Source organism: Dermacentor variabilis, chromosome 9 (genome assembly GCF_050947875.1).
Source record: "Dermacentor variabilis isolate Ectoservices chromosome 9, ASM5094787v1, whole genome shotgun sequence".
Classification (NCBI taxonomy): domain Eukaryota; kingdom Metazoa; phylum Arthropoda; class Arachnida; order Ixodida; family Ixodidae; genus Dermacentor; species Dermacentor variabilis.
The window spans coordinates 32,309,850-32,325,955 of NC_134576.1; the positions used below are offsets into that span (position 1 = coordinate 32,309,850).

General features: G+C 43.7%; 1 protein-coding gene across 1 annotated transcript in view; it reads left to right on the forward strand.

The window, feature by feature from the left end:
- The first annotated feature begins 1,084 nt into the window (after positions 1-1,084).
- Apt1 (Acyl-protein thioesterase 1) overlaps positions 1,085-16,106 on the forward strand; it is a 43,340-nt gene continuing 28,318 nt past the window's right edge. The window contains exons 1-4 of the mRNA XM_075704110.1: positions 1,085-1,297; positions 2,298-2,329; positions 5,642-5,707; positions 9,194-9,312. Coding sequence (XP_075560225.1) covers positions 1,226-1,297; positions 2,298-2,329; positions 5,642-5,707; positions 9,194-9,312 — 289 coding nt within the window. The 5' untranslated portion in view covers positions 1,085-1,225. The remainder of the gene's footprint in view (positions 1,298-2,297; positions 2,330-5,641; positions 5,708-9,193; positions 9,313-16,106) is intronic.

The window sequence follows — 16,106 nt, forward strand, 5'->3', positions numbered from 1 at the left end:
GCACTCGCGCACCATTCCTTCGTGGCCTGTTGCAGTGTCAAGTTCGTTTGCAATCGTTCGTCTATTCTGACCTGAGGTCAACACCACAAAGGGATTCTTTTTCCTAGCCGAGCCCATGCCAATGCAGGGCGAATACAGAAGCAATTGACACGAGTGCCGCTTGATAAGTTGAGAATTCTCCCGCCAAGAACGGCGCCGTCGAAAACCCAGCACGCTAACTGAACAGATACGGCCAGACTATTGAAAACGTTTTCTAAACGTATTCACCCCTCGTTTTTAAGTTATCCTGCTTGCGATGTTTTTAATGCGTCGAGTTTGGTCAAAAATCTGTTTGAGGCGTTGAATCCATTAATACGACGTTTTGAGGACTTTGTGTGCTTCCTGGGGGGGGGGGGGGGTAACTGCATTTTTCCATTTAAAAAAAAAATTGATATGGCTTGTACGGAGCGCTCGCTTCAAAGCCCGCTGAAACGAAAAGTTTAGAAGTTAGTTAATTATCTTTAGCGACTAATTATCACCAGTCGCTCACCACGGCGGCATGTCTCCGAATTAACAGTCCTTTTATCACGACTGCTGTTTTCAAATATTGCTTAAGGTATTCGTAGAAACCCCTGGTATGAAAATTCTGCTTCCAACTTTCGTATTTTAGTGGTCCTTCTCTGTGTGCGTGTGTGATTTGCGCTGCCGTTCAAACCACGCATTTCTACCACAAGCCCAAGTATCATTGCAATTCCAACTGTCTCTTTAGTTTAGTTTTCTTAAAATTTTTATTCAGGATTGTTGAGCGCTTCTGCTATGAGAGCATTTCGTCATTTCATAAATGTTTGGGTGCTTTGCCACGTTTGCCACTTTGCCTGAAGAGCGGACGAAACTACATGTGAAAACATAAAAGCGGCGAAAGGGATTTGCAGCATGTTCGTGAAAATTGAGAACGAACGAACGAACTCGTCGACATTATTTGTCTTACGGTGTTCTCCGCCACAGTGCACCGTTTATTTTGTGGCCTCCGAAATTTTTGCCAAGCGAATCTCGGAGGCTGCGTAGAGCTCTACCGCGTCCTCCGCCAGGTGCGCTGGGAGCGCCGAAGTGCTGTCAAGGTTGTAAGGAAGCTGTGCCCGTGTCGGCTGTGTGTTCCGCAAGCCGTACATGTGTTTGCCGCCGGCGTCGTTGAACCTGGCTTGACTGAGCGCACCTGGGTCTTCACCATCAGAGGCTTCTCCTGTTTATGGGAGGAAACACGGCGTCCGCCATGCCGTCGCCCGTGATCGTAGCCGCCACTGCCAAGCATACCGCCACTGTAAGTTAGGCTTATACTAATCAAACTGCCGAGTTTTGTTGAATCGATTGTGTCATGCCCGTTTCTCCGCTGCTCGGCCGTCATCATTTGACGCTGCAGTGAAAGTGCGAAAACGGAACGAGTGTTCCGTTTGTCCGCTGCGTTCGTAATTCCGATCAGAACCTTCCGGTTAGGTAAGACCAGTGCGGTACGCCGAAAGCTGTCGTGTTGCTCGCTAAAAACACCCTTCCTGTGTAGACGTACTGCACGCAGCGATCGCCCGTCACGCTTTCACACGTTACGTGGAGTGCTTAAAATACGGAAAGGTCGCGCTCTGAAATGGAAAGCTGGCAAAATCGATACGAGGAGCACGCTTGGCGTGCTGCTAGGAGGCGCAGTAGCGTGTAAGCGGACAAGCTTGCGCGGCGTGTCGGCGCACATTTCTAATTCAGGCTTGGTGATGCCGATCGCACGAGCCGGCGTCGCTTAGTTTAATTCTGTTCGTAGCCTCCTAGTTGACACTGAGTGTAGGCACTTTGTAAATTACGCGAAACCTTGAAACAGGAGGAAAAAAAATCATAATAAAAGTAACAACCGGAAGGCGAGCAGTTTTTCAGCCTGAGAATGGTCGATAGCTGTGGGGGAACGGCGCGCACAGACTGATTGAACCTCTTTGCCCGTGTTGCCGATCCCCCCATCCTTTTTTTTTTTTTTCACGTTTTTTGTTGTCTCTAGTTATTAAAAGTCGGAAGAAAATGAGCAACGCTTATCCAAATGTAAACTTTGAAACACGAGTGATTCGGCAATCTTTCAGATTAATGAATGAACTTAAAATCAGAACTATGTGAGAATTGTGGAAAAGCGTCTTATTGCGAGCAAAATTTTGGAGCATGAATGCTTGGTCATGTTGCAAGCTGTAATGGAAAAAAAAAACCTGAAATTCAGTTTTAGATTACCATTCTGCTAACAAGGCACAAACAAGACATTTTGCAGAACTCTACATTTTTTTTCACTTTTTCAGGTTATCTTTCTTCATGGCCTGGGAGATACAGGGTGAGGCACGTTTAACTCTGCACATATTTTGTCCTGCACGCATGATTATGAAATGAATCTGCATCGATACCTTCAAGTATGTGTACCACAGTGACTTAGTGGTTATGGCGTTCTGCTGCTGTGTACGTAGTGACAGGCTCGATTCCTCTCTGCTATGGCTGCATTCCAGTAGGATCGGAATACATAAATGTTTGTGTACCGTACTTTTTGTGCATGTTAACGTACCCGAAAATTAATTCTGAGCCACTGTTATGGCATATCTCTTGGCCACTGTGTTTCGTATATTTATTTGCAGCCCACAGTGACTCTTTACATTCTCATAACTCCCAAAAGAAGTCTTGCACTTGGGGCTGTTTTATTTTCTCTCAGATTTTGCAATACAATTGCATTTTTTTTAATCATCATTAGTCCGTAAAACATCTATAATTGTGACGTGCCTTATTTATTTGCCTTTTAATAGTTCACAGGCGGAAAAATTATCTGCTTTCTCTGCATCGGGCTTACTTCGCTGACAAGTAGATGTACATACCCGTGCCATATGGGCATTTGTGCCATATGGACTGAACCTGTGCATGTGAAGCAGCAACTCCGCAGCTCATCTTGGCGCTGTCAGAGCCACTATGTGTGCCCATTGTGAAGCCACAAAACAGCCATCACGAACACCTAGGTTTCTTCATTGTAGAGACATATTCATTGCAGTGGTCTTTGCTGTAAAGGGGTTCACAATACATACTACAAAAAAAATTCTGCAGGGACATAAGGAATTTTTCTTTATACAGGTTATATATAGTAGGTGCATCATCTCTCACTCCTCGCGTGGTAGTGGCGCAGCCATTAGCACATGTTGTATTTGTCGGTATTGTCGACGTCAGCCGGTAGGAACTTAACGAAACTGGTATAAATAATTTTGGCCACAATTCAGAAGTGCTGCCAGCTCCAAGAAAATAGCTGCACTTTATTCTGGTCCAATTATCTCTGTATCATCTTTGACAGCACTGTGGAACCTGTGACTTGGAGGACTCCAACACAGCAGGCGCAGCATTTCCTGTTAGCCCTCTATGGGAGCTGCTGTGGAAGTTTCATTTTATGCAGCGACTGAAAAAGTGATCAGCTCCATAGTAAAAAAATTAAAGCAAAAAGAAATTTTAATTTGTGCCAATAGTCGCACTGTACCTTTTGAAAGAAGTTAGCGAGGTGTACAACTGTGGGGCTAATATTGCAAATGCAATATGCTAGTATTTCACATTTGCTAATTTATCCTGTACTGGGAATTCTGTGGTTGAAGTGGGACGGGGCATGTATAAGCTTGTTAAAACTTCCATATATCTACTACTGTGCATGTGCTATTCGCATGATATGAAATATGTAGAGATCAAATATGTCCTCATACAGCAAGCAAGATAGCTTCATGAAAGAGCAGATAGTTAAATGCACAATGGAACAGTGAAAAGCTGACAGAAAAAAAGGGGGGAACCATATTACATAGCACAACTGATAAAGAAACAATCTTGAAGCAGGGAAGGCGAGAGATGGAAATTCAAGATGACGAGCAAAATGAGAACAAGGTAAAAGCGAGAGCCAACATTTCGACAAGTGGACTTGTCTTTTTCAAGGCATCCTTGAAAAAATACAAGTCCACTTGTCAAAATCGTTGGCTTCTGCTTCTACCTTGTTCTCGTTCTCGTTTCGCTCACAATCTTGAAGCAAGGAATTTATAATTTGTGTGTTGCAAGGCACACCTGTCATCATCATCATCAAACCAAATGACAATTTGTACATGGGGCAGCAACTCCAAAAATACCATCACCTCTGAGGGAGTGTGTGTGTGGGGGGGGGGGGGGGAAGTGTTGCAAATGTATGCAATACATCCATACGTTTGAAAAAAAGAAATTAATTTTTGTGTGGCTGAAACCAAGGAACTGCTGCTATTAGCACTTGCTGAAACTGATGCAGAATCCTAACGTTCAGAACCAGCAGTACTTATTAGCATGATTGATCTCTAAAATTAAACAACGTCTGCGGCACCCTAAAAAAAAAAATTCCGGAGGCAGCAGTGCGAGATTTCCTTGGCTACTATCCACGAGGTGCCTGCATCGTCTGCCAAAGTGCTGTTTGAGGCAATTAGTAGAGAAAGATAATTACAACCCTACGGCAACATTGCTTTGATTGTAGCATACACTATTCACGGATAGCATATTTACTCAATTTTATATTTTGTTCCAGTTGGCCTTTAGCGCTATGAGAAAACAAATGTCTAAGACTATACTCATGAGCACAGGCTTAATATCAACCCCAAGTTGTCCTCATAGCCTAGTTATCGTTGCCAAATTTTAAAAAAATACATTGATAGAGGGTGGGGGTCTGGTGAATTTCCGCCTTTGCTAAAGGTTTAAGTTTGGCTTTCATTAGAATTGTGGCAGGAGAAACTCAACAGCAAACTAAAGATGTTTTAAAATTTTGTTTATCTGGATTCTAATATACATGACATTGCATGATTGTCATGACACTAAAGCAAAAGGCGAAGTAAAAGATGTGCCCATCTTGATATTTAGTAGCACTTAGCAACCACATGTCTATAATGGCTGTTTCATGAACGTACCATGCCACACTTACATACTTTAGTGATGGCCCGACTCAAAATTCTCATTTGTGAAGCTCTCTACATTTTTTAATTACTTATTTTAATTGCAATGGTTAGTGTGAACCCAAAACATCCTCGCACTTTGTGTTTCTCTCTCTCTCTCTCTCTCTCTCTCCCTCTATATATATATATATATATATATATATATATATATATATATATATATATATATATATATATATATATATATATTAGACAAACAGTCAAACAATGAAGAAGGCAGGAAACAGCGATCAATTTTTTTGGTCACTACAGTATGAGGTCAAAGAAAGCCTACGGGAAATGATTTGCAGTTTTTAATTGAAATGTAGAAATCATTAGGGAAATGAAAGTGGACAAAAAAAAAAACAACTTGCCACCGGTGGCCCCTGGGGGTTGTCTGCTCCTACTGGCTGCAAGTTGTTTCTTTCTTTTCTTGTTCTTTTTTTGTACGCTTACTTTTTCTTTATCTTATAATTTCTACATTTCAGTTAGAAACAGCAAATAATTTCTTCTATGCTTTCATTGGCATCATTATCTATTAGCTTTATATATATAACTCAGGAGCATCAGTAAAAATGAACCCATATTTCCTCCACAGCTGCTATTAATAGCACATTGGCTGTCCTGCAAAAACATGCATTTCATGCTATGCATATGTCTCTGAATGTATTTACTTCTCGATGGTGCAGGTTGGGCTGGTCGTCAGTATTTGAAGCAATACGTCAGCCACATGTCAAGTACATATGCCCTACAGCGTGAGTTTTAGCACCTCGTTCTTTGTTCTGCTCTTGTTTACTAAATGAGTACTGACACGATCTTTCTTTAATGGATTGCCGTTGAATCGTTAATTATGCTATGAAGCCTCAGTTCCTTTAGAGCAGAAAAATAATTATTGTTTATGGCACATTTCAATGCAAAAAGTTCAACACGCACCCCAAGTGTAGCATGACTGGGCTTGAAGGAGGCCCACTGGTTACAAAGGGGAAACCAAAGGCCGAAGAATCATGTGGTGCTACAATGGTCAATGCAATAGTCACTGGCCACACCATATGACCTTGCTGCTGAAAGCTGAACACATTGCACATGTGAGAGTATAGCAGAAGAGAAAAGGTGAGAGGGGTGCTATGTGTTCTGCAAAGCTACAACAGAGGACTAAGTTTAACATGTCTGGAACCCGGAGGCACACAGGTGAAAAGAACGGTGTCTGAAGGCTAACCTTGGTGGGACAACTGCCCTTAAAGTACCGTATTTACTCGCATAATGATTGCACTCTTGTAATGATCACACCCTGAACTTGTCGCAGCGATATGTCCTGTGCCAAGTCTGGCTAATGATGATCGCGCTTACCATCTGTCGAATGCTACTTGAACGACTCTTGAACACATACCAAGCGGTCTGCAAGCACCCATCATTCTTAAGCAGATGCCCCATTTCATTCCTTTCATCACTTTCCGCACTTCCATGAAAAAAAAAGCTACAACCAAACTTTTCTCGGCTTTATTATTTGTAGGCTTCATATGGTTTTGGTCAACGACAACAACATAAAGGGCGCCTTTCGATTCTTCTCGTCCGCACTCGTGGGCACGCAACAAATGGCGAGCGGCAATGACAGTAGCCACGTTTACACTGATACGTTAGAAGTGTACCCTATTCATACGCCGGCACTTGTAACGGAACTAAGATATTCACCTGCCCTTAGCGGAAATGTGCCGTATTAGGATAGCAGTGAAGACAAATGCCGCAGTTTCCGCAGCGTGCCCACCATGTGTTTCTATGTCACTGGCAGCTAAGTGTGCCCGTCTCTGTTTCTGTCCCCTTAAAGTGGACATGGCTACGTTATTGTCGTAAACGTGCCGATATTACCTATATTATTCATTACTGATATGGAAGAAACTGTTTCAATGCACGTAATGTTCTCGTGAAAAAAAAAAAAATCTCGTTCGGCACGTTCGGCTTGCTCCGCCGGCTGCCATTTTTGTTTTGGTGTCCCACACTGACAGCGGCAGCTGCCTGCTTGTCATCCCGCAGCAAATGCAGGATGAACAAAGAAAGTTTTTCTTTTCATAGGAAATTTAACCCGCGTAATGATCGCACCCCTGAATTTCCGTCAATTTTTTTCACAAATATGTGCGATCATTATGCGAGTAAATACAGTATGTCTCTATGTAGACAATCTTTTAGTCATATTTCGTGTGGAGCAGTGTGATTCCCGGCAGAATGTCAAAAAAATTTTTAATATGCAAAAGGGTCAAATGGCCCATTGAGCGAAAAAGCTGGTCACATCTGTAGCAGTGAAACTTCCTCTTGGCTGCGACACCACGTCACAAGCACGCCTCGCACACTGGTGGTGCTGGCTCGAGCTTGCTGGCCCAGGCCTTGGAGCAAAGCAGACGAAAGGAAACACCTGCTGTCGCAGCATTACATGAGGGGAGAGGGCATCGCCATGTCACCCTCCGTCTCGGATGTTTGTGTTAACCGTGCATTCCTTCTCCGCGCAAACTCTCACCTGCATTCTGTGTCTCGGTAAAGCCAAATGAAAATGCGCCAAGGATCTCAACGCACTTGCTTGCCCGTGAGAAGCTCATAACTCAAAGAACTGCTCAGCGGCATTCAATTGGATATTAATGCCTTTGCATTCACAACTCGTAAGAAGTACTTCGGTGTCCTAAGGTTTTTTTTTGTCTTTTAACAGGGCTACTCTTGGGTGAATCGCCGTGGTTGCTTAGTAGCTATGGTGTTGGGCTGCTAAGCAAAAGGTCACAGGATCGGATCCCAGCCGCAGCAGCTGCATTTCGATGGGGGCAAAGTGCGAAAACACCTGTGTACTTAAATTTAGGTGCGCATTAAAGAACCCCAGTTAGTCCAAATTTCCAGAGTCCCCCACTACAGTGTGCCTCATAATTAGATTGTAGTTAAGGCACATAAAGCCCCATAATTTAATTTTTAATTTTTAACTGATATTGCATTGACAACTGAGTTTCCTACGAATAACAAGATTAGGTTTTTAGATTTAGAACTTCTGCTCATTCCGCAACGTGCCTGCAGGAAATATGCCCCTCACTTTCGAAAGAGCCTGCTCCCTTTTAGTTTTGCACATTTGAAGCTTGTTAAGGGGGGGATTGCAAAAGCATGCATGAAGGCGTCGCTTTCAAGGTCTTGCCCATCACCAGATTAAAACCAGCTTTCAAAGCCAAGTTGAAAGACTAAAAGCTGCAGGCTTCACTGACTACCTGCTCTTGGGCATAGCAGAATCACTTCTTGCTGATATGAAGAAGGGAGAAAGAAGCGCCTGGCAAGCCACCTTCGAGAATGAACCCAAGGCGAGGATTTCTGCTATACCTTGTGTTCACAAGGTGTCTCATCATCTAAAAATCATTGAAAAAGCGGATGTCAAGGCACAAAATAAGCTAAGGTCCCTTTGTAGCACTTCGATTGCACTCAGATTGCGCTTCGAGGTTTGACTGTTAGAAACATTAAAAAAAGTATGTGATATGCACCTTCGGAGTTCTCTACAGCATTCCTTTATTGAATGGCTGCTGCCACATCAGCCAGACAAGGCGATGTGTTAACTGCTTCACATAGCACACTAATTTATGCACGGCTCTGTAGCCAGCCACCTGGCAAGTCACTATTCCAAGTGCAGGCGCACCCCTAGTTTTGACGATTTCCAAGTTGTGGCAAATGGTAGTGACAAAAGAGCGCTTAAAATTCATGAGGCCTTTCTTATTTGCCGTCCAGGTGAAAAGAAATGTGTGAGTGCACCTTCTATATTAACTTACTAGATAGTGAATACAGTATTTCTTGAGATGTTGCTTGTTTTTGTACATGTGCCTACGCAGTTATTTCACCCCCTCCTATCGTACTTACATTTCCGCTGTCTGAGCAATAAACTTTGTCGTTCGTGAGCACTCCGTCCTGTCACCTTCTTCCTCCCTTCCTACAATTTGCACACTAAAAAGGATTTTCCTTGTCTAAAGAATGTTTCACCAACCAGTCCAAGCCCTTTTGTCTCAAACAGTGATCACATAGTAGGCAGCCACCTCATGGAAAACAAAGTGATACCCAAGATTCTTGTGTCAGTACTCCTTTAAATAAGGAACAACTTTCCAGTTAGTTAGAGTTGCATGTATATATAACCGTAATGGCTTTTTGGAATGTACTGCTAAATTTAGATACCTGGCAGTATATTACCATGTAGTACTGTAGTGGCAGTATAAAGAGTATGGCCTATCGTTTTCCAGGCCAGTCATCCCTGTCACTCTCAATGGAGGCATGCGAATGACTGCATGGTTCGACCTCTGCTCTCTGGACCCCAATGGCAGAGAAGATGAGTCTGGCATCAAAGCTGCTGCTGAAGGAAGTAGGTGTCAATGGAAGGGAGCTTCGATCATGCTTGGCTAAGTAAAACTTGAAAACAGTGAAACATAGATGGGTTATTTTTTTAGCAGCAGATTATTCGCATCAGGAGATTTTAGAGAGTTTTAGCTTGTCCGTAAATGTATTAGCATTTGTGGAGGACTGCTTTACCGAAGAGTTGTATGGCAGCAACAATGCTGGTAGTGACATCTGGGGATACTGAGTTTAACCACATAGCATGTAACACTAGTACTGCCCTGAACTGCTTATTAACGGAACCCTGAACCACCCCTCGGGCTTGGGGAAATAACATAGTCCGCGGGTAGCATACGCTGTTGTGAACATCTCAGCCAAGTTCTGCTGTCGTATGCAGTCTGTCGAGCTCGCAAGCAGAGCGTGAAGTCACCTTTTTCTCAAACGCTATCATTTCAAGAACACCACGATCCTTGCTCTTTTCTGTGTGCCTTATTTCGTCATAAAGCACACTCCAATACGCGGCTGCTATTGGTCGCTGCGCTCGGTTACACCACGGCCGCCGCGAGGTGCCGCCACCAGTCCAGTGGTTAAGCACACTGCGGCTCTGTGAGGACAGCCACGTTTGGCTTACATTTAGCGCGGCATATGCACCAAATTGGAAACTTGAACTGTGCGCCACGATGACGTCTGCGCCGTAGCCTTCGCAGTGCAAGGCATTGGAGGAGGAAGGGGAGCACAGCTGAGGCTGTGTTTGATTGCCGATAACTCCGCTTCTGCTGAACGCGTTGAAGTACTTTTTGCGGCAAAGTAGTTCTGAAATAGCCTATCTTCACTTCAAATGTATTTCTCCACTTCGATAAAAAGTGGTTCAGGGCCTCTTTAAAGTGAAAGGATTATGTGGCTCATGAGGCAGAAAATCTGGCTTAATTGTCAATTTGACCATCAATGATGATCCCTCGAACTTTGTTAGGAGTCAAGCCCACCACACTTGGTGTTAAAAAAGGTGAGGTTGATTAAGATGCGGTTAATTAAAATAGAGTTAATTAAGGCACACAAACCCCCAGGCTTTGGTGGGAGTCGAAGCCACCACCTTTGGTATTAATTAAGGCATGGTTCATTAAATATAGTTAATTAAGGCACTTGTGCGTTCACCCTTTGGTGGGAGTCGAACCCACAACCTTTGTTGTTAATTAAGGCACAGTCATGCTAGAATTAATTAAGGCACTCGAACTCGCGACCTTTGTTGGGAGTCACACCCATGACTTTGTGTTGTGGCATAATGTTTAAGCATTGTGCAGTAGTCACAATGCCTTCGCATTCATCCACGTAGGGATAACTTAAATGCCCTTGAACTTTTCTACTTCACTCCTGATATAAAGCGACATAATCATAACATGCCATACCTTTATCACTTTCCTTTACAGATACTGTTGACAGGACATAATAATTTTTCAAGTGCATTGAGTTTGACAAATTGTCAAAAGATGTTGCTGCCAGCTTTGCCGCTGCCATCCATGGCTCTCGTAACCCGGTAATCCGCAAACACTCAAAAGTATGCGAACAAGCCAAAGCTCTCTATCTTAGAAATTGAGATACTCTCAGGCCTATTAAAATGAATTTTGCAAATTAATTATTTAATCCCTGTAAAGAACATGTTGCAGCTGCAGAATTGAAGCCAGTTAGTATTCAAGGCATTTCTTTTAATAGTTAGCCTGAAATTAGCAAAATTTTCAGGAAATTTCAGTTGGTGAAATGGTATATCATTGCACTTATTATTTCCCTGGGGATTCTTTTTGATGCACAGTGGCTCATAGCTGTGTAGAGCAACATATTTCATGCAAGTGATTAGCAAGGAAATGACTGAAGACTAACGATAGTTTCTCAATTTTTACCAGGTGGACTCATCTTGAGAACTGCATGGCTTCAATTCCACATGTGCGACATGTGCTTTAAAAAGTTATTTATTGATACTAGGCAATTTTTAATACCTGTAGGCACAAAACGTAGTGTCGCCGAAAGAAAGACCTGTTGATCCCTACTGCTCCGTCTTTGAAAATTGTGTGAATCTTGCACGAAATAGTTGCAGTTGTATGTTAGTTTGCATGCATAAACTGCACGTTGCAACGAGTACTCGTGAGATTGTGAAAGGTTGGGGTGAAGAAGCTTTGCTTGTTGTGGAGTAGGAAAACATAGTCTAGCTACATTTCATAGCTGTAATGTTTCTGTAGCATGGAATGTCGCTGAGGAGCTCTTCTCCTCTGGTGGCACAGCTATGAAACAAGCACTCAGACCCCATAGGACATGGACAGAGGCACACTTAAGCTGGATTCTATGTATGTGTGTTTATATATAGGTATATATATGTAGTATATATTTTTTTTTCGAATGCTGCAGGTATAGCGACATGAGGTTCGAACATTCCAGTGAAATGCAAAAGAGGTGCCAGAAGACACTGCATGCCAGCACCAATCTAAAAAAAAAAGTTGCCGGCTTCAACTGAGTGTTCTTTACTTTTGTAGTTGGGTTGTGGTTTAAAGGCCAACTGCAACAAAATTTCACATGGGCTAAATTGACTGTAAATTCCAGGCGTATACTCTCAAAGTAATCTTGCCAAAGCCGCAGGGCTGGTAATTACCCAATTTTGTTATTAGCAGCTATTACATAGTGCCTGTGCAGATGACGCATGCACCTGGTGGCGAAGCGGTGGCGATGCAGATGCGGCAAATGCAGTGAAATCTCAAAATAACGGACTTCAGGGGACCGCGATAAATTGTTTGTTATTCTGAAAGATCGTTATAGTGGATCCCCAAAAATTCACCATTCCGCCCATCAACTCATCAGTTCATGAGTCGTCACCATATGAGCTACCCACAAAAAAGTCGCTGTTGGCTCTCGGGACGCGCGAATTCATAGATTTTGCCACCACGCACCACTGAAGCTCTGCATAATATGGATTATGCATGCAAAACAGACGCTGACGCCGAGGAAACTATTGACAAAAAGGTAGCTTCATGTCACCTGCAAACACAGTTTCATGCATTTTTTTTGTTTTTCACATTTCTTGCCGTGGACACTGCATCTGTCTTGCTGGAAGCAGACACCTGAACTATGTCAAAGCGGAAGTGCGCATAAGCGAAACCGGCTGAAAAGTGCAAAGTGCGATCGTGTGGCATCCCTGCGAGTATGGAGGTTACATTTCACCGCACACATAGCTAGTACGGCCGCAGAAAGAAGCGCGAAAGAAAGAGACGTGCCTCCGTTGCTAGGCAACACTTTTCTGGGCAGAGCATGCACTCGCAATACCTGATGTGTCATCGCCTCCGCTCGCCTGCATTCTTTTTTGTTGGGCACCGTCTCAGGTTTTCCCAAGTCCATGCGCCACGACGTCCGCTCTCTGTGTCTTGTCGTCTGCTAGCCTACTGTTTCGGCTGCCATGAAGGATACACATAAATCTAAGAATCCCCAGGTTTCTGAATATTAGTGCATAGTACTGAGGCATTGTTAACATCACAAGGAAACCGAATAATGATCATTATTCTAAGAAGTTCGGTATTCTGAAGTTCATAGTACTGAAATATATTCACATTGAAACTATAAGAAGTCAGCAGGGGATTTCTGAAAAGTTTGTTCATATGAAAAGTTCGTTAATGTGGGGTTTGCAGTAACGAGGTTTCACTGTATTGAAGAATCTTGTGCAACTGTTGATCTCTCAGTTGCGCCATGTTGCACCTAGGCAGCCAAGTGCAGTGCTCGCTCATCATTTGCATGTTAACGGGCGTTTCTCTGGGCGTGCATTCTTCCTGTTGCGCTCAGGATTTCAGCTGTTGCAAGAATGCTGATGCGTTGTGTGGCCGTCAAGTGCTCAGAATATGTACTCAAACAAAAGCGATGGCTGTGCAGTACACAAGGTCAGCTAGAGGAAGGCCAAACACTTTTTTTTTTGTCCCAGCTTTCAGAGCACGAGCATGCACTGCGGCACAGCATGCTAGTGCAACGTGGACCAGCCAACGTGCACAAAGCATGTAAGCTGCAGTTGAAGAAACTGCACAAGCTACATTTCAACACCACAGTCACTTACCCATCAAGATTTGTTTGGCGAACGCTTTCTCAGGATGACTATAAGTACGATAAGCTGCGGTGGCAGCTCATGAAAACCAAAGTTGTATTCAGGGTTGATATTCTCGAGCAATCATTTCCGGTAGGGCATCAGCTTCAAGACATTTCACACATTTCTACATTGGATGCGTCGATGTAGACGAACGAAAGCCTTTCTGACACAGCACCAGAAACGAGCAGGAACCGCACACTGCATTTGTCATGAAGGAGGACGCAACACAGCGGCCATGGTGTAGATGCAGCAGCAAGCGATGCAGAAATGCAATGCTATGGAAAAAAAGCAACTGGCAATGCCGGCAGAACGAAATGGGCCAAGCTTCATCATGGCTACACTCCAGCCTGTCTGGCCATGAGTTTGTGCACTTAGCACCGAGCCCCTCTATCCCAGTTGTGACAAGCCTCAGCTACTTGTCATCCTTTACTACGATTGGCGGCAGCTGTCTGATAACCCGACGAGTCCGGTGCTTCCAGCGTACCAGGCAGCGGCTGGTGAAGTTGGATATGTCATGCCGGCGATGCTAAGATCACTCAAATTTTACCCCGCAGCCGCGCGGGGATCAGTGGCGGCAGTGCTAGTGGACAAGACGGCGAGCGAGCGCTTCCTTATTCGTCGAAGGCGCAAATGCAACACGTTCACATCAGTGAAACCAAACAGCATGCTGCTGGTCAGCCAAGCTAGTGCGTGATGCACCTTGTTCCAGCTGCTCTGGCGTGCGATAGGACATGTTCTATTCCCGTGCCTGCTGCACTAGACTGTAGAGCGTCCAAATTTTACCGATGTAGCGTAGCTGTGCCACGTGTGGATCGCATCTGCATTAAGCCGGACTAGCTTGGCCACCCCAGTGTGCTGTTCTTCGAGCGGAGGCAGAACAAACCAAGGCCCTGCTGTTGAACATAGGCAACCAGATAGAGAAAACAGACTGTACACGGAGAATACTTCGCATTCTCTGTGGCTAGCAGACGTGCAAAACCTGTTCACTGATACACTGGCACAGAATACAAGCAAAGAAAGCAGACAGCATGGGTGCTGGTTCTCCACATTCTTCCTGTACGTCACTTCCGCCAGGCGATAATGGCGGCATTTTTTTTCAGTTTCGGTGCGAAAAACATTGATTCTTGCAAGCTCTTTGTGATGCATTGACCTGTAAAATTTTGCACAGAGGCTACTACATGTCTAAATTATCTGAAACTGGGCGTTTTACGTGGCCAGAAATTTAATTGCAGTCGGCCTTTACTGGTCGAGGGAAGTGTGGCGCAAGAATTTAGTGAAATCAACTTGTTACATTTCATGCCTCAGGTTGTCAATAAGTGCATAAGCCCTTTCATGAAGTGTATTTCTTGGCTTCTTACCGGCTAGTTCGTGATGATAAGGTAGCAGTGGAAGTTGAGTATTTGACAAGCACAGATGATGACAAAGGAGTTGTGGCCCTTGATATGCCAAATGCCACTTATGCTTTTCGATGTCATTTAATTTATCAGCTACCCATGTTTACTATTTAAGGCATACCGATCATTCAGATAAAAACTAGAATATGTTTCACCATTCTGTGAAATTTCTGTTTAGTGTGAGAATGCCTCTACAGTCAACTCTCATTACAACAGACCCTGATAATCCGACGAAAAACGTCCATTTCATCCAAAGTCCATATTATGCGAGACGCCTCACTTCCGAAACTTTCGTTGCAATGTCTAACAACTTTGTTGCAAAGAACGAATGACAAACGTCCGAAGCAAAAAAAAAACAATGAAGAAAGAGCGTAGGTTAGGGCGTGTTGGTATTCCATAACTGAGGTTTTTTAGCGCACGAAAAGAAACAAAAGACAGTGGCAAGACACGTACACAGCGCTAACTTCCAACAATTGTTTTATTCCACGAAGCGGTGCACATATGTATAGGTAGCACACACCACCAAACGCATGCGCATATGTACTGATTTTTAATCAAATGAGACAGCAACGAGACATATGGAAGGTGCGTAAATGACAGGTTGCGTGAACACCAAATAATGTGCGAACTGGAGGATTGGGGCATCTGGCTTTTCACTGCAGAAAGCATGGATGCAGTCCCATTTATAAACAGTGCACGGTGATAGGAAAAAGCGCAGCGCAAACAACATGTGAGATTATTGAAGCGGCAAAGATCGCTAGTTTAGGGAGCGCTTGTGTTAGCGCGCCTTCAATTGATCTTTCAATAAAAGAATTCGATTTTTTTAACGTGATGCAGAGGGTGGTCTGATCGAAATGACATTTTAATCTTGCAATTACAACAAAATTTTTTGGCTATGCATGGTTATTCTTTCATCTTTGATATCATCTTAACTTTCCATTACACATGTCTTGTTGCTGTCTCATTTGATTAAAAATCAGTACATACGTGCATGCGTACGCTGGTGTGTGTTACCAGGGTGTCTACCAACCGGGAAAACCGGGAATTCTCAGGGATTATCAATAGTCTGGAAAAACTCAGGGAAAACTCATGGAATTTTTGCTTCTATCAGGGAAAATTAGCTGTAATTTTATTGAAAGGGAAAGAAAGTCGCGGTAAAGCTGGCTCGAGTAGGAGGAGTTGCCAGTGTTTAGTCAACGACTGACTTTCCGCACTCCCGATAATTCGGATGGCTTCGCGACACCACCACAAACCCCATAAATCCTATCTATAATAACGTCTGAAATTTCGGATGCAAGAACCCTTCGCCATCCGATTTTC